General features: G+C 34.4%; 2 protein-coding genes across 2 annotated transcripts; both read right to left on the reverse strand.

The window, feature by feature from the left end:
* Nucleotides 1-1731: 1731 nt before the first annotated feature.
* LOC107727107 (BTB/POZ domain-containing protein 10) lies at nt 1732-13377 on the reverse strand. The gene is made up of 8 exons (XM_016536887.1): nt 13211-13377; nt 7973-8157; nt 7591-7876; nt 6918-7020; nt 5434-5554; nt 4473-4670; nt 3764-3874; nt 1732-2631 (listed from the first exon to the last, which is right to left on the reverse strand). Exons 2-8 carry the CDS (start codon nt 8124-8126, stop codon nt 2312-2314), a joined length of 1293 nt encoding a protein of 430 aa, XP_016392373.1. The 5' UTR covers nt 8127-8157; nt 13211-13377; the 3' UTR covers nt 1732-2311.
* Nucleotides 13378-13928: 551 nt separating this feature from the next.
* Nucleotides 13929-14333, reverse strand: LOC107727085 (parathyroid hormone-like). The gene is made up of 2 exons (XM_016536847.1): nt 14242-14333; nt 13929-14136 (listed from the first exon to the last, which is right to left on the reverse strand). The coding sequence occupies exons 1-2, from the start codon at nt 14331-14333 to the stop codon at nt 13929-13931; spliced, it is 300 nt and encodes a 99-aa protein (XP_016392333.1).
* Nucleotides 14334-21964: the final 7631 nt, after the last annotated feature.

Below are 21964 nucleotides of genomic sequence, written 5' to 3' on the forward strand. Positions count from 1 at the left end.
CTTATTAAAAATCAAATGTGTATCATAGATATGTGTATTCTAACATGTACAAGTATTTTATCTGAATGCACGATTTAAATGAACCGAAAGGGCAGCAATATATTTTTTAAAATGAAATATATATTTCTTTCCGTTTACATTGTTTTTTTTTTTTCGTACCCATGATTCACGTAGAAATTGAACAGTCTTTTAGTCCTTCCGACTGTAAAGGTTTGAAGGTGAGACCCACCTTGTCATATTTTCATATAAAATAAAAAATACGCTGTCATATAAAGACGCTGATCTAGCAGTTGATAATTAAATGAACTGCAGTACAGTAAATAGTAAATGCTAGATTTAAGGTTTAGTCAGTATTTTAGCTATAGTGTTAGATCGCTGTTTGTTGTGTACTTTAAGTACCAATAGCACCACTGTACTGATGTTACAGTAACTTGGCTCAGCCTGATTGTCTCTTGAGTTTTATGTAACGGTATTTTACCATGTATTTATGTTTATGTGTGTTTTGATGGCTTTCAGAGAGCGATCTACACAATAATTAATTCCCTTACCTGTCCAACCAAAATAGAAACAATTTGGGGATGATTACTCAGGATTTTCTTCAACATCAAATATTTTCACCTTGTGTATGCTATTGTGTTTTTGTCTTTGGCCATACAGGTACTGATTCCCCCATTGTCTCCATTGGTAAAGCATGAAAATACACTCACTGGCCACTTTATAAGGTACACCTATACCTAGTGCTGGGTTGCCTTCAGAACTGCCACCATTCTTCATGGCATAGATTTAAGGTGCTGCAAACGTTCCTCTAAGATTTTGGTTGATATTGACATGATATCATCACACAGTTGATGCAGATTTGTTGCCTGCACATCCATGATGTGAATCTCCCGTTCCACCAAATCTTAAAGGTGCTCTACTGGATTGAGATCTGGTGAGGCCATTCGAGAATAATGAACTCATTGTCATGTTCAAGAAGCCAGTTTGACATGATTTGATGGTGTTTTGTGGCTAGATGTAGCCATCACAAGATGGGTTCACTGCTTATAAAAGGATGGACATGGTCAGCAACAACACTCAGACTGATGTGTTTAAATAGTGCTCAGTTGGTTTTAAAGGCCCCAAAGTGTGCCAAGTAAATATCCACCACACCATTACACCACCAGCAGCAGCCTGAACCATTGATACAAGGCAGGATGGATCCATGCTTTCATGTTTTCATGCAACAAGTGGTCATTTGAGTTACTGTTGCCTTTCAATCAGCTTGAACCAGTCTGGCCGTTCTCCTCTGACTTCAACAAGGCACAGAACTGCAGGTCATTGGATAGGTTCACTTTTTCGGATTACACTCTATAAACCTTAAAGATGGTTGGGCATGAAAATCCCAGTAGATCAGGAGTTTCTGTAATACTCAGACCAGCCCGTCTGGCACCAACAACCAAGGAATTGGTTTTGACATTGTTCTCTACACACATATCAAATCAAATAGATCACTGAATACCAAGTATTCCCAAACTTAATTTTGAAGTGTTGTGCAAAAGTGTACAGATAGTAAAATGGCTCTAGCTAATTGTATTGCAATGTATTTTAGTTCTCAAATCCTCTGCATCTATTCTGTAACTTGAACTATGTTTGTCCCATGTTACACAATCATAAGCGTTTCTATTATAAGCTTTGGCATCAGTGAAACACCAAAAGCAACTAAAAATCAAACTTCACATGTGACAATCACTGTACATTACATTATATATATCTTTATTAATACGATGATTTTCAAGCGCTTGAACAGACAGAACTTGAGCAGATAAATTAATGTCGATCTAAGAAAAACACGGCATTCATTCACCAGGCAAATGGACCTCCCGAGGAGACACAGGAGTTTGAGGAGATCAAGGGGAGAGCTTTCCAAAAGAAGAAGTGGCACCAAACCCAAATGCATCAAGTGTAAATAACTTCAAAATTATAATAATTCACCTCATTGCAGTAATAATATAGTAAAATGGAAAAGAACAATAGTAATAATTATAATGATGTAACAGGCCCAATTACAAAATAAGCGAGGTTGTTAACTTCATTTCAAACAAACAAAAATAAATTTCCTTTGGTCAAGTAAAAAAAAAAAAAAAGAACAGCGAAGACGGAACAGGAGAGCACTGCCCATGCCAGTATCCCAAGTCCATGATGTTGTTTTTTCTTTTTAAATACAGTAACTATACAGTTGAGGCTCTAAGGCTGTGGAGGAGGTGCAGAAGGCAATCTGGTTATAGTGTCACTCTGGTTCATGCTGCAGCATGCTGTGAAGGGGCGTCTGCTCTCAGACGGCAGGCGAGGGGGCGTCGGGGTCAGGCTCGTTGCTGTAGTGGTGGCCGGGGGGAGGGTGGTTGGGAAGAATGTCCAGTTCATCCACTTGTGGTCCAGGGTTCATCACCACAAGCTGGTCCTGGGGAATGTCTGCCGCAGCCGCTGCCAGGTTCGTGATGGACTTGCTCTTCACGCACTGGAAGTCCACGTGTCGACTCTTGCCTTCCTCCTTCTCCCAGGACATGCGGATGAACGGTCTTTGGACGTAGTTGTAGATGACTTCAGGTCGGCCGCCGGGGCGCTTTTTCACTTTCTCTTTGTATGTTGGATAACCTACAGATGCAGATTTGATATTCAAAAGTTGGGATCTTCTGATGTGGGTCATAACCATCAAGGAAAAGTTCATTAAAATTGTGTCATTATATTTACCCTCATGCTAAACCTTGCCCTTCCTTGTAGCTTTCAAATCAAATATGGCACCTTTCGTCTAGAGGAAGACTGATCGGCAAATATTTGGCCATTACGTCTAGACCCAGTTCTACGGACTCTGCTTTGTGAATGTATAGCAGACCATTTCTGACTTCAAATTTGTAATGCATTTTAAGTAAATGTTGTGAAAAAAGTGATCATTTCATTTTATCAAATTTGTGTGCATCTCATTGGCTATTAGTACATTTCGGCCATCAGATATACAAATAATACGTTTTTATTAGGGATGTGCGCGACGACTAATTTGACTGTTGTTTAAACTAAAGTTTTGTATCCGACTAGTCGACTAGTCTAAAAGCAAGAAACCCCCAGAAGACGGTAAGAAAAAAAAACCCTCTGTGCGTGCAGCATATATAATAGCCTATATTTGAAATACTTAAAATATGAATCACACTGTCAAATCCCTCAATGAATTCCACTTGCCGCACACTTGCCTCGCGTTATCATCATTTCATTTTAGGCAGTCGTTAAAAATAAAAAAATGTTGAACTCGCCGCAACTGACACGAAGAAAACGCATGTGAGGTCTGAGGTAAAAATTTAGTTTCCGCCCAGATAAACTTTTACAAATAATGTATTATTTTTCAAACGTTTTATTTTAACTTATTTAAAATGTTTTAAATGCAATGTTAAAATTATGGTAATGATAAAATCATGTTTTTCTTTTCTTTTGTCGTGTAATCGACTATTGTTTTCAGTGTCGACTAGTAGGAGCTGTACCGTTTAGTCGACTAGACCCGCACATCCCTAGTTTTTATACATGTCAATATAATGTTATATTTGAATACAATAACAAAACATCTTCGAATAAACAAAAACGTCAAACCTGATAACTGTTGCCATATTTGATTCATTGCTACTTCAGAGAATAAAATTTTTTGGGTAAACTATCCCTTTAAATTGTTAAAATGAGATTGTACCTATTCATTCGAATATGCAATGTTGTAAAAATAGTACGAAAGACAAAGGATTCTGACCTTCGATACCCAGTCGAATTTTCTTCAGTCCTCGCTCTTTTAAAACTGATTTGGCTACATCACGGTTTTCAATGTACTTGAAGAAACGATAGAGTTTTGTACTGTAGATAACTAAAAGGGGAGAAAAAAAAAGATTTGTTTTTATATATTTGCTGAAACTTCAGAAAAAACAATGCAGATGCAATGAAATTTTGGCAACAAAAAATAGATCACATTCTTTTTGTCAACTCACACTTTTCAAAACTGTTTTTGTCTACTAAAAATAAAAAAAAATAAAAAATAACTCTAAAGAGGAGCATTTTGCTAAACAGATGTACTATACTACATATTCATTATATTTTACTTAACATGTTGTCTTCATTAATGTATGTTCAAATAAATCTTTTAATAAAAAAAAATTTAATTACAGCCACCGTTTAAAAGTGTAGATTTCAACCATGAATTGGAGTACATAATTATATCATTAAAATATTGATATAAAACTTCCTTAGGTGTGACTTAAAATTGTTCAATTTTTATTTGGTGTGCTGACATTTAAATACATTTTATTACTTATTTGATTATTAAATAAACTATATTTTCATATATATTTTATATTTTTCGGCTAAATCAAAAAAAACTTCCAGTTTCGGTACAAAATACATTTCGTTGCATCACTAAACACTTATGAAATGTTTTCAAGATAATATAAACAAGTGTGTGTGATTACTTTGTGAATACTCCTCTCCCATCTGAGGTGGGTACTCCTCGTCCCAGTCCACCACGTCATCGTCTGTGAGCACAACTATGTGACATTCCCTCTCTCCACTCTGAGCGCTTGCCACCATCAGAGGAAGCACCATCTCCTCCAGATAGAACTCAAACTGCCGTCGAGCGCCGTCATTGGACAGTTCATGCATAAGGGCACCTGAAGAGACAAACCTGGTCAATAAACAAAAACCTGAGGAAAACTAAAGCAGGAAAATCTGGCATTTTGTGAAATATGAGGCAGAAAGCATTGTTAAATACCACAGTTGTCAGATCACAGAACTGACATGGACACTGACAGAAGATAAAAGGAATAGTTCATCGGAAAAAAACAAAACAAAAAACAAAACAAAAGAGTCCTCTATCCTCTAAAATGCCTTAATGATGGATTTGTTTCTTACAAACACAAAGCTTCGCACAGATCACAGAACTGACATGGACACTGACAGAAGATAAAAGGAATAGTTCATCGGAAAAAAACAAACAAAAAAAAAAACAAAAGAGTCCTCTATCCTCTAAAATGCCTTAATGATGGATTTGTTTCTTACAAACACAAAGCTTCGCACAAGACATTAATTGATAGACTGGAGTCACGTGGATTACTTGTGAATTACTGCTATGTTTTTATTAGCTGTTTGGACTCTTATTCCGACGGCACCCATTCACTGCAGAGGATCCATTGGTGACCAAGTGATGTAATGCTCCAAATCTGTTCCCGATGAAGAACCAAACGCTACATCTTGGATGGCCTAAAGCCTCGTACACACCGGGACGATTATCGAATGCGCTTATCGCCAGCGTTTTTCGACACGTTTTTTGTGTTCATACCCAAGCGATTTTCGCAGGCAATGAGCCGAGTGCACTGAACCACCCCTTTAATGTGAGTCTCGCGTATCAGGAAGGGCATTTCAGTAATTACTCACTCAGGTCTCGGCACTTGATAGTACTGTAGTCAAAAGAGATGCACAGATAGTCGCACGCTTCCCTCAGCTCGGGAATGAAGATTCCATCAGGACAACGGATTATCCCAGATTTATAGTAATCCTGCCAGTTACAGAAAGGATAGACAACACAAAAGATTCCATTACAGAAGCTGCACCGCTTAAAGACAAACATGGATGTAAGCCAGATTCACGTGCACTGCTGCTCACTGTCAGCTAACTGAGTAAGTGCTAATAATTTTTAACCAAACACTACGGATGCACAATATATCAATACCCTATCAGTTATTGGCTGGTATCGCAGATTTTTTAATTTGACAGAAAATGTATTGTAATTGTTCATGCTCATTTTTACACTTATATTTTCTTAATCACTCACTTCAAGCAATAATCTCTCGCTTAAAAACACCAATAATTTAATAACAGTTAAATATAATCTTTAGTAAATATCATAATGAATATCCAGTCTTTTGTACGCTTAGGTTTGCTTGCAGCATTTTAAATTATTTCATTATTATCATTTTCATAAAGTATAAAACTTTAATATCAGCTATTTATTGGTTGGCATCTATTTCATGAAAATAATTTTCAGCTTATCATATCAGATTTTTAGTATCAGAAACATATGCACGTCCTTGACACGTTTGAGCCAAAGTGCTCACAAAGGTGATACAGATTCAAACCCCATTCCTCATCCCCTCTTCCACAAAAATAATGATTATTGTATTGCATTTAAACTGGTCCTGCAAATAGCATGCTCCTCTGTTCAAGCTCTCACACTCAACTCATCCTCTCTCTGGATTACTAGTCAGTGTCATTGTTTGAATGCACTCATCTGATTTTATCGATTGTATACAGCAGCACAATGAACAGTGTCCTGAGACACATAACAGACACTGCAGTGAAAGATCATTACAGCAGGATATACAGCAAAGCTGGTGACAGGCTTATGCTGCACTTAATGTCATTATTTAAAAGCTGTTGCTGGAAGCTCATTAGGAGATGTTCCCAGAGCCGAAGCAGCCCACAGTGAAAGCCTGTGACTAAACCACAGACCTGTCACAAACACTAATTTACCCATACAAATCAACTATTAGACACAGCGCACTGTCTCCAAATTAATATCAGTGCACTGTCTCCAAATTAATAAATATAAAATGTTGTCATTTGTCCTGCTACCTAAACACAAGAGTCTTCTTGGGATTAACTATTCTTCTTGATAAAAACGCTTAGGCTAAAATATTTCTTTCTGAAACCAAAGCTAAGGATTTGTGACAGACTGGAGCTTCTTAAGTGGGTCGCATATCGGACAAGGACCACCATGCTGTGCCGCACCACAGGTAGGACAAAGAACAGGTATCATACATACAATGAATCATTCTGTACATGTATTTTGTCTGCCTTCAGCATTGACCAGCTTTCATGTGTGCAGTGAGAAAGTAAAGGTGAGATGCTGAGTGACCTACCAGAATGGCTCTAAACACAGTGGAGCTGATGCCCTCTGCCACCTCATATTCTCCTTTCTCATTGGGCCGGGTGAAATTATGTTCCCGTCCAGATCCAAACATTCTACCAAAAAAAAAAAAGTTTTTCAGAAACAACAACAGAAAAAAAATTAAAAATAGACAGATTACAGAATATTTGAAGGCTGAGATAAATTAAAGGTTAATTATGTCATTGTCTACTCTCCCTCATGTCATTTTTTTCCTTTGTTATTTTTCTTGTGTGATCCTACAATGTCTTTTTTAGGTAATAAAGTCTTAAATGGCTCAACAAAAGTATCATATTGAGAAAGGGATAGTACAGCCATAAATGAAAATTCTATCAATTTCTCACCCTCATGTTGCTCTAAACCCATAAGACTTCATCTTCAAAACACAAATATATTTTTAATTTGGTGCCACTGTATATGTAACTGCCCAAAATATTATCTTCCCTACAACCCTTATTCAAACAGTTATTCTAAAGGTACTTTGAGGCAAGTCATTTAATTCAGTGGCCATCTTTGAAATGTCACTCAGATCAGACAAAATTAATCTTCATATTAGGTGTATTGTGGTCACACGTTTTAAATGACGTGAAGGTGATTAGACACCTTCAAGACAGAACTCTTTGACAGATGATTGGTCTGCTCCTAACCTGCCCAGCATGGTGTTGGGCTGTGCTGTGAAAATCGAGGGGTCCACCACGAAGCGAGTGTTGTCCACAATAAGCGTGACCTTCTCTGATGTGCGGACGCTGCGGGCTCCATCTTTGACATTCTCGTAGACGAAGACCATCTCACCGGGAACCATGCTCTTGTATGTGCCCTCCGAGCTGGACAAGCTACTGTTGCGGCTGCTAGCCACCCCACTGCTGCTGCTGCTACTGGGAGAGATCCTCTGAGGCCTGGGGCTGCTGGGCCGCGATGAGCCGCCCTCGCGATCTGCTCACGTGACACATATGACATGACATGATGACAAACCATGGAACTAAAATGAAGAGCCACATCGGACCTAAATGACAAAAAGCCTTTTCTCACCGCTGTTGTGTTGGCGTGTGGGTGAGGTCACGTTGCGAATACAGGGTGTGAGCTGGCCTTCGCCACGCTCGTGTGAGGAGTCCCGAGAGCGATCGCTGGAGCGACGTCGATCTCTGGATCGGTCACAGCCTCCACTGGCACCATGCATGTTCATTTTCACCTGGACAGTCTAACACATATGGCCACTCTGGGAAGCGAAAAAGAGCGAGAGACCTTAGGAAACACAAGACAAGATCCAGAGTCATAATTCAGCGACTCTCAAGAGGAACAATCTCCCAGTGTAATTTAAGGTGAAATGGCTCCCACAACACCACAGAGGGCTAATGTCAGGATTGTTCACATCTCTGCATAGTAAAACTGAGAACAGATTTATTGTAGTTAACTAAGACCATAAAAAAGCATTTTCGTTACTTGAAATAAAATAAACAATAACTGAAAAAGTATTAAGGAAACATTTCTCATTTTCATTTAATTTAACAATCTAATAAATTAACTAAAATTGAAATAATAAATATTTACACATTTTTAAATAACTATGTCAACAAATATATATTTACAAAAACACAAAAAACTAAAGTTTAGTAAAAAAAAAATTACAACTAAAATGAAAAAGAAAACAGAATATAAAAATTAAAACAGATTAAAAATCTAAAAAAAAAAAAAAAAAAAAAAAAAAAAATAAAAAAAAAAAAAAAAAAAAAAAAAAAAAAAAAAAAAAAAAAAAAAACTATAATAGTATCTCAATGATCCTAAAATAACAGTGAATGAGACACTTTTTTCAGAATTCGCTGGCTGGTGCATCACTGGTCTTGAGCTTCATAGTGCCACCTATCAACACAGACGCAGCATAATGCCAAAAGTTCTGATGGGGTGGGAAACTTTAGGCACCTCACAGTTCATATCATGTGCTCAGTTCTAAATGCACTATACAGTACACTACCAGTCAAAAATTTTTGAACAGTAAGATTTTTAATGTTTTTAAAGAGTTCTCTTCTGCTCACCAATCCTGCATTTTTTTTTATCCAAAATACAGAAAAATCGGGTTGTAACGATATACCGGTATGCCGGTTTATCACGGTTTGAACGTGCATGGTTATCATACCGTAAACATTTGCATATCCACGGTTTAAAAAAAAAATTAATGAATAAAAAAAATAAAATAATCTCACCCGCGCATATGCAACTTATTTCCGCTCGGCTGCTTCACTCTGCATTCACTTGGCTGCTTACACGCATGTACGTTACAGCGGAGAAAATGACAGAGACACAGGGCTCTATGCTTACTTTTCTTTTTAGGAGCACTTGTGCTCCTAACTTAAAAAATTTAGGAGCACATTCAAAATTTTAGGAGCACCTTCTAATCAATAATCCAAAATTTTATCAAAAATTAGCCTTCCCATTACGACGTGATATTTGACTCCTTAAAGTGATTTACAGTGGAATTTTGTTTTACCTTTGTAATGGCACTTTTCTAACTTTATTAAAAGTAGGGCTGGACGATATGGCAAAAAATGTGGACGCAAAGTGGCTGTAAAAGCAGGCAATACATCCATCCAACATGTTCGCTCATATTCACGAACACCATCCCTGCGTGCAGATAAAGGTATGTTGCATTTATAACAAGTTATAAATTAAGCCTGTATGATTTCCGTGATGCAGAGCAATGCACAATCTGATGGATGGATAAATCAAAAGTAAATATGATATGTGTCTGTGAAGCGCGAAGAGACTGCTATACAAGTAATCTGCTTATTTCTGCAAATTCTGCACGTCTCTGAGTGGCGCCGTTTTATCTACTACACACTGAAGTACGCATTACGCTAATGGTGTTTTCAGCGTCTACATAAACATGAACATCAGCAGAGCTGCTCTGAGAGAAAACTTAAATAAACATTTCCTAGTTTTATTTGAGAAAAACCATTGTCAAATACACTGAAACTCAAAGGTCCATTACAACCCATCAAAATAAAAGTTTGATTTAACTTGAAATTATGACAAATATATTAGCATTGTTCAATGTACTTCAAAGTTCTCATAACAACAATAATAATATTCTTTATAATATATTTTTTAATTGTTTTTAAAATTAAATGAAATTTATTATTATTTTCAGAAGGGAGACTTCAATACTTTCATTAAAATGGTTTCAAGTTCGTTGTAATAAATGATTTGTTCACTCAAATAACTTGTTCTTATTCTTTTAAGAGTCATTGTTACTGATAAGAATTATTGTTGAATATATACCGTGATACCATGATATTTTCTGAGACGATTATCATACCGTGAAAATCTCATACCGTTACAACCCTAATTGTGAAATATTTTTTAATATTTAAAATAAGTGCTTTCTATTTGAATATATTTTAAAATGTAATTTATTCCGGTGATCAAAGCTGAATTTTTTGCATCATTACTCCAGTCTTCAGTGTCACATGATCCTTCAGAAAACATTCCAATATGCTGATTTGCTGTTCAAGAAACATTATTATTATTATTATTATCAATATTTAAAACACTTGAGTAAATCAATATGATCAATATTTAAAACAGTTGAGTACTTTTTTTCAGGATTCTTTGATTAATAGAAAGATCCAAAGATCAGCATTTACCTTAAATAAAAAGCATTTGTAACATTACACACTATACCATTCAAAAACTTGGAGTTAGTATAATATTTTTTGAAACCACAGAAATAAATTACATTTTAAAATATATTCAAATAGAAAACAGTTATTTTAAATATTAAAAACATTTCAAAGTTTTACTGTTTTTGCTGTACTTTGGATCAAATAAATTCAGGCTTGGTGAGCAGAAGAGACTTCTTTAAAAAACATTAAAAATCTTACTGTTCAAAAACGTTTGACTGGTAGTGTAGGGGCAAAATCATCTTGCATTTGAACATAAACATAAAACTCCATCTCCAGAGCTGCTCATTTCACCAGCATTTCATTTGAGAATGTCTAGTCAAAATATTTCACAATGTCAAAATATGACAATCTATTCATCTAGTCCCATTCAAAATATTTTTTCATCCAAGTTTTCATTTCAGTAAAATGCTGCTGCATTGCTCAGAAAGACTGATTTATTGTTAAGATTTGTTTTTCATGATCATAGTTTTAGTTTATAAATTTGTAATAAATCATAAAACACAGAATCCAGAAAGATTAAAACATGACTGCCAGAACTTTTTACATGAGATAGTTCAGAATTAGAAGCATTGCAACAGTATACTGTAACCATAAATACCACCCTTTGTCATATACAACAACTAGGCCTATGCAGTGCTGTAAAACAAGAACATATTCACTGAAGAGGTAAAAAAAAGAAAAGAAAAAAAACAGCAGATAAACCAATAACACATTCCCAAGACACCCTTTAATGTAATTCACAACACCACATTTATGATACTTGTTTATGCCAGACGCTCAGGCAGAAATGTAGCATATTACTTACAGTGACTACTAATATCCAAATAAACAACAGAGTGAATAAGGCAGCAGATGAGAGCGGTCACACATGATTGAGAAAGGGTGTGTTTGAACGGCTTCTGTTCCAGTTGATCAGGAAGTGCCTGGGGTAAATTCAACTGGATGTCATGAGTGTAACACACAGGAGAAATGGGCCCTGGGCCCGGGTGTTTGTCACACTACTGAATCGTTGTGTGCATACACACCTGTACTACATAAATGAACAAAACAGCACTATTGTACTACCACGGCTTTTGGTTGTCCATTGTTTAAGTAATCATACAGTACCATGGTAAATATCAAGTGCCATTGTATTACATCACTGTACCATGGTAAGGACACTTTGAAAATCCAAACATATGTAATCCTAAAACTTACTGGACAAATAACCATTAAGATGGGATATGAATCAGACATTTGTGTACAGCACAACTCCCTCTGTGAACAGCGCTTCTGTTTTTTTTTTAAAGCTCAGGAAATTCCAAAGATAGTTGTCCATTTAAACCAGTCCCTTAAAATAAAACAACAAATACAGAGAGACAGAGACCACCCCTTTCTTCCTCACCCATGCAGTGATCAAAAACATAGCTGAGGACTTCTGATAAACCCTTGGCTAATTTCTCACTCCTACATACAGTGCCAAGCACCATACATTCTACTCTAGATAACAAAAGAGTCAGTGAAGTAAATAAAAACAACATTGTCGCTGCACAAATTTATAAATCAAAGGTCTTATAAAGTCTCTAAAACCACAAACTGTTAACCTTTGAAATCCGTAGGTTAAGTGACTAACAAGTAGATAAACCAGTAGTTTTAGTAAACACTTGCAAGGAAGTGAATTGCTACATGTATCATCCTGTAGTGTGTGTGAGTAATCTGCAGTGTTTACACACTTTGACACAACTCATGTGATACTGGCTGTGCCTCAAAAGTACAAGCAGACCATTCATTCAGATTCTTTCCTCATAACCTAAGATAATGACATTAATTAACAACCAATGTACTGCTTTTAACAGAGCAATCGCTTTTACATTGTTTATTTGCTAACTGTAATGTTTGGGCATTCAAATTAAGTCACAATTAAACATTTCTAGATGTTATATATCATGTTTAGTATTGAAATATTTTCATAATTTTTAAGTGTGGCTTAATCCTCTGATGCATGTGGTTGAATTCGTTCAACAAAAAGCCATTTTTTAACCATTCAGCATGTGATGTTACAACCAAACCATCATGACATGACTTTCTTTTGACCCATTCCCAAAATTTTACATAGCTGTTCTCTCAAATTCAGCATTTCTGATGAAAGTGCCCCAAGTGATATGAATAATATATTCTATTACAAACACACCATTTAGTGAAAAGAGAATGGGGAATTATTATATTCTTTACTGTACAGCTTTAGTAATTTTAACATGAAAAAAAAAATATACACAATACAGTTAAAAACATGTTATTTCGTCAAACTTATTCAAATTAAATTTGCCTTACCACATAACATGAAATGATCCTACATATGTAATGTTTTGGAGGTATTTTAATCTAAAGCTTTATTGTTTACTCTAAAGCTCTGGTAACAACCAGATTTCTTTTAATTAAAAAAAAGTTAATATTGTAATTAAATGTGTGATTATATGTCTGGTGCGTTGTTAAGCAGCGGACTCGTCTTCACACACAAAACCTCAGCGGACGTTACAGAACTATTAGCTAGCCACCGAAGCTAACCAACAAAACAACGTACGTTTGGATTATGAATTAAACAAATTCTTACCTTTTTACAGTGTCGTGAGCATAGTTTGTAAAGCAGCTAATTACTGGTGTTCTCCCGTGAGGTAAACAGAAAAGAATAACCATCAAAATTTGAAGAGGACCATCAGCTTTTTCTGAAAAAGCGAATTTGATCTCCACCAACTGCTGCAGACAGGAAACGCGACTTCGCTGAAGTATCGCGAGAACTGCGTCATATAGTCAATGGGCTTTATACAATTTATCAGATTACAAATTAAACAAGAAAGAAAGAAAGAACACAAAATAAGTCAGTCTTGCTTAGTTTGTTCTATGTAATGTAGAGTATAATTAAACACATCCAGTTGGTCCACATTTTTGTACAATCGTTGGATGTCTAAAAAAAAGTACAAATATTTGTTGAAAGTACATTTAAAAAGTCAGTGTGGTACTACACTGAAACAAAAACAGTGAAAACAGAGAGGCCTACTAAAGGTTAAGACATTGTCCTTTGTATGTCCTACACAATTTCTGAAAAATATGCTTAAATATCTAAACAACAACATTTATTTACAAATAAATAAAAAAACTATTTGAAAATAAATTAAAAAGACATAAGTAAAGCAGTGCACATTCTTTCTCTGAGTACAGTATATATTTTAATTGACATTTACTGTGTCCTCCTCCTGCACTGACGTTACTGAGAAAACACTTTTCATTATTTAGAGTTCATTAGCTTTTCAGAAACATCAGTTTTGACAATGTCAGTTCAAGATCCACGCCGCACCTTCCCCCTTTCTTAAACGTCTGATAGATGGGCCGTTGGTTTTCCCTTTTTGCTCCTTTTGGGAGTCATTTATTGAGGGGGTGAGGATATTGTTGAGCTTCAGCTGAAGCCAGTCCTGCCTTTCTAACACCTCCTTGTGCTCCTGAACATTGTGCATGAGTTGAACTTCGCTGATTGACCTCTTGCTGTTGCAGATGGAGATACGGAGTGATCAGATTTGAATTGAAATCACAAAACTAAAAACAACACCAACATCTTGGACCAATATGCTGCATCCTATTCTCTCTTACCTGAGTGGTAATCCCTCCAGATATGGCAAACTGCAAAGACCCCACAGCACAATAATAAGCATGACTTTCTCCAAAGAATGTATGGGTAACATAGTGATACCTGTAGAATAAGTAAAGGATACAATATGTTTTATGACTTACAAGATAAAGTGTCCATGATAGAGAGACATTAGCCTCTAAACTTACCAAGTCTTGTTGTCTTTTATTTGACTGCTTCTGTATTTTGTAGCTGCTGTGCTGAGAGGGTCCATCTGTTGTTCGGTGTCGCATTTGTGCGTTGGGGCTACTCTTCCTCTTTTTATGTGCACAAGCCCCCTCCCGTTGGTCATTGATGAGCTATCTCCATTATTGATGGTGATGTCATTCATGCTTTGATGGAGACTGCCATGCACATGACGACACATGGCTATACCAACACCCCCACTAATTCTGTTTTCAACACCTTGGTCAAGACCCCTGTGATCACAGTGCTGGAGAACTAGTACCATGTACGGCTATGACGGTCAGGCAGGGTGCCACCTTCGACAAGTAAGTATATTTTATTATATTATGTTCAGAGTCTCAAACACTCTTAAAAATGAATTAGGAATCATGTTTACTTATTTTAATTAAGTATTCTTAATTATTATGCCAAAGACAGATTTTAAAAGTTTTTAAATATATATTTTTATATAATTATTTCATTTGTTTGTTTTTTTATTTTTGAGTAGAATGCTGCATTGCAATAAAGGATTCAATCAGATTTTTTCTATATTATTATTAATGGTGACTGCAAACGTTACTTTCACAAATTCACACATTGAAACAGATGTATTAGTGGCACTATTGAGAAACGACATATAGAACCTGTCTACTGAAAAAAAAAAAAATCCTTTGGCAAGGATGATATTTTTGTTTATATAGCAACATTTTTACCCAGCTACTTATTTATCAACATGATTGCCTATTTTAATTAGAATGCTGAGTAAATTTTGTAACTAATTTGTGACAACTTGTGTTGTTCATAACACATTATATGAATGGAGCATATTATTTACTGTTTTATGTTTTGCTTTTTTTTTCTTGCGGTTTACTAGGTCAGACTAAGAAAATAAAATAACAGTTTTGTGTCAGACATCATTGCGCAAGCGAGGTCCACCTGAAGTTTAAGTGATCTATGGGAGGTGTATAACCTTGTCATACTCTCATGGGGCACATTAGGTAACCATGAGAGAAGTTTTCTAAATGTAGAAGAGGAATGACTGTGTCATGACACATGCAGTAAGTCCTAGCAAGTAACCAAACTGAAAGAATGAAAAAAAAAGTGTCTTATATATCAAAACATGAAAACATGAAAGGAATGTTTGATTATATAACCAGCACTTTGTACCTAAAGTGAAATATAATTTCAATAATTCTTCAATACCCTTGTCAGTGCTACTCAGAATCTGAATTTAAATTCAGAATTAAGAACTGAATATTAATAAATACTTTATAATAATAAATAATATTTAACAAAACTTAGTTGTTTCGCATCTTTCATACAACACAGCATAAACTGCTCCACTAAACATAATAATGATAGGTACAGAAATGAAATATATAGATAGATATATAGATATATTATAAACTCATTGTAAATTCTATAATAAAACAAAACAAACTGACAATTTTTTTACTACTCAAATAAATGCAAGACTTTATGATTTAAAGAAATTAAAATAGACTAAAAATTGATCTCATATCACAAGGGAAGATGATTAACAGTGTAATCTGTAAATACTCCTGACTTGGTAGTATAACTCTATGTTTCGCTGTATCCTTAAAAATTAGAGCATGTCTAACCTGTTTTCCTTAATTGACAACAGAGCAAGTTGATGTTACACTAATTGCTGGACATTAAGTATGATCAGTCTAAATGGTACAGTAGCAAAACAACCTGTTTTTTAACATTTACAATGCATACACATTTAAATGATTAAGATAATAAAAAAAACTGAAGAAAAAATACAAATGTAAGTAATATGCATAGCAATGAAAATGTACATTGTGGTGCTGAATCATGTAGTGGTGGTATAGAAAGCAATATTGGTCCCAACACAGAGCCTTGAGGAACACCACAAGTGACTGATGAAACAGTTCAGAGTACAGATACAGTACATATCCCTTTGACGAATACCACTGTGATATTTATAAACCTCTCTTATTTTGCATTAACTCTTCAATGTTTGTTAAATATTCAATAATTATTAATGAGTCTTTTATTGCATACAAAATTACAGATTTGGGATAAGTCATAACATTTCCCCCAAAACCACATGATGTTGTTGAAGCCTGGCATTGCTCAGACAAGGTACAGGATCTCTTTTAAAGGGTGTGATGAGTGTCATGAAGTATTGTAGTTATTGCAATGTCAGATGAGCTGAGGAGGTGGAGTGCAATATATCACACACAGACTCCCTTGATTTTTTTTATTTTTATTTATTTTTTTGTTATTGTGCAGTCCAAATAAAATATATTATATGTAAGCCATGTTGCTCTACAAAAATAATCACAAATATATGTTGTTGCCAGATTTTACATTACCGAAAAAAATAGCAGCACATTTATTAGCATACTATAATCATTCCTTTCTAATATATTTACTATTTCTACTTACTTAATGCTCTAAAAATATTAAACAAGTGGTAATGTTGGACATTGTTAAAATCAGAAAATGACTTGTTTCAAGATCTGTCCCTTGTAAATGCATATGCTCCAATTAAAGTGGCAACAAGCATAGACAACTTACCTCAAGTCATACATTAATAACTTATGTGTTTGTGCACCTGAGAGAGGATTGGTATGGAGTACAGACTTAACTCAGCGCTGCACATGTTGAGTCAACCCAAGCAAGCTGTTCTCATTACCTCATGTTGTCACAATGTTTGTCATCTCACTAATGGCATGTAGCAGCAGTAGTGTGCGGGAGAACCGCTTAGGACTGAGGTGAACAATTGCTTACAAACCATTTACAGGGGTCACCCCCATGTAACAATGTCAGAAATGGCGCATGAAAATCACGCAGGTCTTCTTTAAAATGGGCTTTAGACATATAGCTGTTTAACCTTTGGCTGAAGACAGTGCTTTATTGGGCCTGTCAATAATTGGTGAGTTATTTTTAGCTGGGCATGTGTGAGAAATTGAAATGATGAATATGCAACCCCACATGCATTTCAGCTATTCTTTGTAAGACATAAATAATGAATGGCTGGAGATTAAACATATTGCTAAACGTCTTACAGCTGAAAGTGATTTTATGACCTTGTGCTGCTGTGCAGTTCACTAGCAAAATCCTGTGCCCCTGGATTTGGGTATTAATGGATTATCACATTTTTAGAAAACTGAGGATGTATAGATATTTTGTTTTTGATTAAATTGATGTGATCATTCTGCCCTTCTCTTGTGCCTTTTTTTCTTCTTCTTTTTTTATTTTTTATTTGAGGGCTGGCTGTACAGTATGTATCACACTTAAGTCAAAGTAAATAATTGTGCAGTGCAATGAGGATATTTTAACCTGTTGTGCATGTCTCAATAGCAGGGCATGTTGATGCATACTTAAGGATATGTTGTCACAATGGAAGCCTGTCATTTACGGACACTAGTTTGGGGAAAGTTCTTTTTTTTTTTGTTTTGGAAATACTATTTAAAGAAAAAAAGCAGAAGGAGAAGAAGGAGAAGAAGAAGAAGAAGAAGAAGAAGAAACCTGACTTCCGGCAAATCTGTATTTGGAATGCTTTAATAAGAATGTTAAAAAAATAAATTAAAAAAACTCAAAACCCCCCTGAAAAAGTAAAATTCCACATAGACAATTGTAATTATTAACTGAATAAAATTGCATATGACAAAAATATCCTTGTCCTGTAAACACAGAATAAATAAATCATAGATAACAAATGTTTGTATTTATTCAACTGGAATTGGACTCAAAACCTACTTTAACACAAGCTACTGGTGTATAACCCTTGTGCCAGCTTCCTACAAAAACTATAGCCCTACCTTGAATGACAAATGTTACAATGATAACAGATGTAGTTGATAACACTTTAAAGGTGATAATTCTTCTTGGGAGGTTTCATGTACATAAAGCAAAAATAATGTCTATTACCCCCTCTTTTAGGTTTTTCTGTAAAGAACTTAAAATATGTTATGACTCATTGATTTCAATCACTAGACACAAGAAATGTATAAAAACATCTCTCATAATAAAAAATGTTATTTGTAAAATTTAATGTTTTACCCTCCATGATGTATATTTGTTTTATGTATCCCCCATTTTTGTTTGTGTTCTGTTTGACTTTAAGTATTTCTGTATGTTTGTTTTTGAAAGAGAAATAATAACAAAAAAAATTAAAGTTACAATGATCATAAAATGCATTTTCTTATCAATTCAGTGTTTCTGCGTCACTTACCACACTGACTTTTACGGTTAGTATTTAGGTATATTGTCAAAATGGTTGTTTTTATTTTTTCGTTTTTTTCACGATCTAGCATATACAATTTAATTTTACTTGTAATCATGTGTTACTGCATCTATACTGCAAATATAAGTGAAGCCTTTTATTTTTCCTTATTTATGCATTTGTTACATGCATAATTCATGTGCCACAATATTTCAGAATGCTAAAAGATGCCTTGCTAAAAATAAATGACATGCAAAATGTCCACAAGGTGTCAGTATATGATAATATGTAAAAATGCTGATACTCAAATGAATGTCACATACTGATTAATGGATTAGTGAAACAAGTCAAGCAGTTAACAATTAGTCATGTGTATTCAAATGAATGCAGTGCTGATGTAAACAATGAAGTGATAATCTTTTGTTTCTAGTGTTCTAGTGATGTGTATGTGAAAAAGAAGTGTGCTTAATTGTATTGAATGTGCATTTGTAGTGTACTTCAAATCTTAAAGGTATATTTTTAAAAACTGTACTTGCAGATAATTTAATATAAAAGTACACTTTAATGTCTATGTTAACGTACTATGTTAACATACTTAAGTACACTTTTAAAAATTGCACTTTATAATTTAATTACAAGTTTTACTTTAAAGTGCACTTTAAGTCATTGTATTTTAATAATCTTTTGTTGTGCTTTAAACAAGTGCACTATTTTGATTAACTAAAGCACACGTTACTACTTAATTATAATTTTAACTGTAGTGTGTTATTTGATATTACATTTAAAGTGAATTTATTTTATATGTACTAAATGTGAACCTGGACCACAAAACCAGTTATAAGGGTAAATTTTTCAAAATTGAGATTTATACATCATCTGAAAGCTGGGACAATATTTGGCCGAGATACGACTATTTGAAAATCTGGAATCTGAGGGTGCAAAAAAATCTAAATATTGAGAAAATCACCTTTAAAGTTGTCCAAATGAAGTTCTTAGCAAAGCATATTACTAATCAAAAATTAAGTTTTAATATATTTACAGTAGGAAATTTACAAAATATCTTGTCCACAAGGTGTCAGTATATGATAATATGTAAAATGCTGATACTCAAATGAATGTCACATACTGATGAATGGATTAGTGAAACAAGTCAAGCAGTTAACAATTAGTCATGTGTATTCAAATAAATGCAGTGCTGATGTAAACAATGAAGTGATAATCTTTTGTTTCTAGTGTTCTAGTGATGTGTATGTGAAAAAGAAGTGTGCTTAATTGTATTGAATGTGCATTTGTAGTGTACTTCAAATCTTAAAGGTATATTTTTAAAAACTGTACTTGCAGATAATTTAATATAAAAGTACACTTTAATGTCTATGTTAACGTACTATGTTAACATACTTAAGTACACTTTTAAAAATTGCACTTTATAATTTAATTACAAGTTTTACTTTAAAGTGCACTTTAAGTCATTGTATTTTAATAATCTTTTGTTGTGCTTTAAACAAGTGCACTATTTTGATTAACTAAAGCACACGTTACTACTTAATTATAATTTTAACTGTAGTGTGTTATTTGATATTACATTTAAAGTGAATTTATTTTATATGTACTAAATGTGAACCTGGACCACAAAACCAGTTATAAGGGTAAATTTTTCAAAATTGAGATTTATACATCATCTGAAAGCTGGGACAATATTTGGCCGAGATACGACTATTTGAAAATCTGGAATCTGAGGGTGCAAAAAAATCTAAATATTGAGAAAATCACCTTTAAAGTTGTCCAAATGAAGTTCTTAGCAAAGCATATTACTAATCAAAAATTAAGTTTTAATATATTTACAGTAGGAAATTTACAAAATATCTTCATGGAACATGATCTTTACTTAATATCCTAATGATTTTTGGCATAAAAGAAAAATCGATAATTTTTTACAAATTGCTACAAATATTCCCCAGCGACTTAAGACTGGTTTTGTGGTCCAGGGTCACAAATTACAACTTTATCTCTGCAAATGTTTAATACAACTATATTTAAGTACATTAAGTCATATTTTAGTTACCATAAATGCTTGTCAGGACATTCATGGTACACTTTAACCATATTTCAAAGGTAGTTAAAATCATTATAAAATGTGTTACATAATGTAGGGATGTACTCAAGTAAGTCCAGATAATTGTATTTAATATTAGTGCTGTCAAACGTTTAATCACGATTAATCGCATCCAAAATAAAAGTTTTTGTTTACATTATATATGTATGTGTACTGTGTATATTTATCATGTATATACTGTATAAACAGTGCTGGGGAAAGTTACTTTTAAAAGTAATGCATTACAATATTGCGTTACTCCCTAAAAAAAGTAACTAATTACGTTACTTAGTTAATTTTTATGGAAAATAATGTGTTACGTTACTTTTGAGTTACTTTTTAAATCTGGGCAGGGCTTGCTTGTTTGTTTTTAATATAAAAAAGTTCTTCTTTTACAAATATGAAGGGCCTCCATAACTGTACCACAGTACAATATAGGTAATGGCATATGTTTCATGTTTACATTGTGCACTCCCCACCAGGTACAATATTCTGATTGTTTGCATCTTGTTTTTAAGCCCATAAATAATAATGTACTCGTTCTAATAAATTTATATTGTAATGTACTCATTCTAATATATTAAAATCATCTTAACATTGCTGGTAGGTTATCATTGCACAGATCAACACACTCTCTACGTTTAAAAAATAAAAATTAGAAGAGTTCTAAACTAATGCGCTGTCTTCACTGTACCTCATGCACACACGTTTAGTCACTAGATCATGCTGAGAGCACAGACATTCTTTTTCGCGTTTAGACATACTTTTTAGCGCTGCCCCGCAATTTTATCAATAAAATAGCTTAATCGCTGAAGAGCTACATTATCTTTCTCAACAAGGAGCTGGTAACATCATCGTTTCTAAAGCAATTAAAGCCACTTTAATTAAGCAATTAATAGAGAAACGCGGCAAAACGGTGGTAATAGTCTAGAACTACAGTAACATCACAGCACACACAACGCCTCTGCAGTTACTCCCAATTTCTCTCAACATGGCAACACGAGAACTGTCAGTCAAGACTTGGGAAACAAAGTAACTAGCGTTACTTATTTGAAAAAGTAACTCAGATATTTCCTTCTAAATGAAAAATCGCGTTTATCCTCAGTGGAGAGAGAGCGTGTGCACATGGTTGCTAGGTTGACAAAGATAAGTAGCACACTTAGCAGATATTTCCGTATTGCGCAAGTGGGAAGCTCTGTTTCGGGGATTA

This window comes from Sinocyclocheilus rhinocerous, unplaced genomic scaffold, assembly GCF_001515625.1.
Source record: "Sinocyclocheilus rhinocerous isolate Xijiao unplaced genomic scaffold, SAMN03320098_v1.1 scaffold35, whole genome shotgun sequence".
NCBI classification, from domain to species: Eukaryota; Metazoa; Chordata; class Actinopteri; order Cypriniformes; family Cyprinidae; genus Sinocyclocheilus; species Sinocyclocheilus rhinocerous.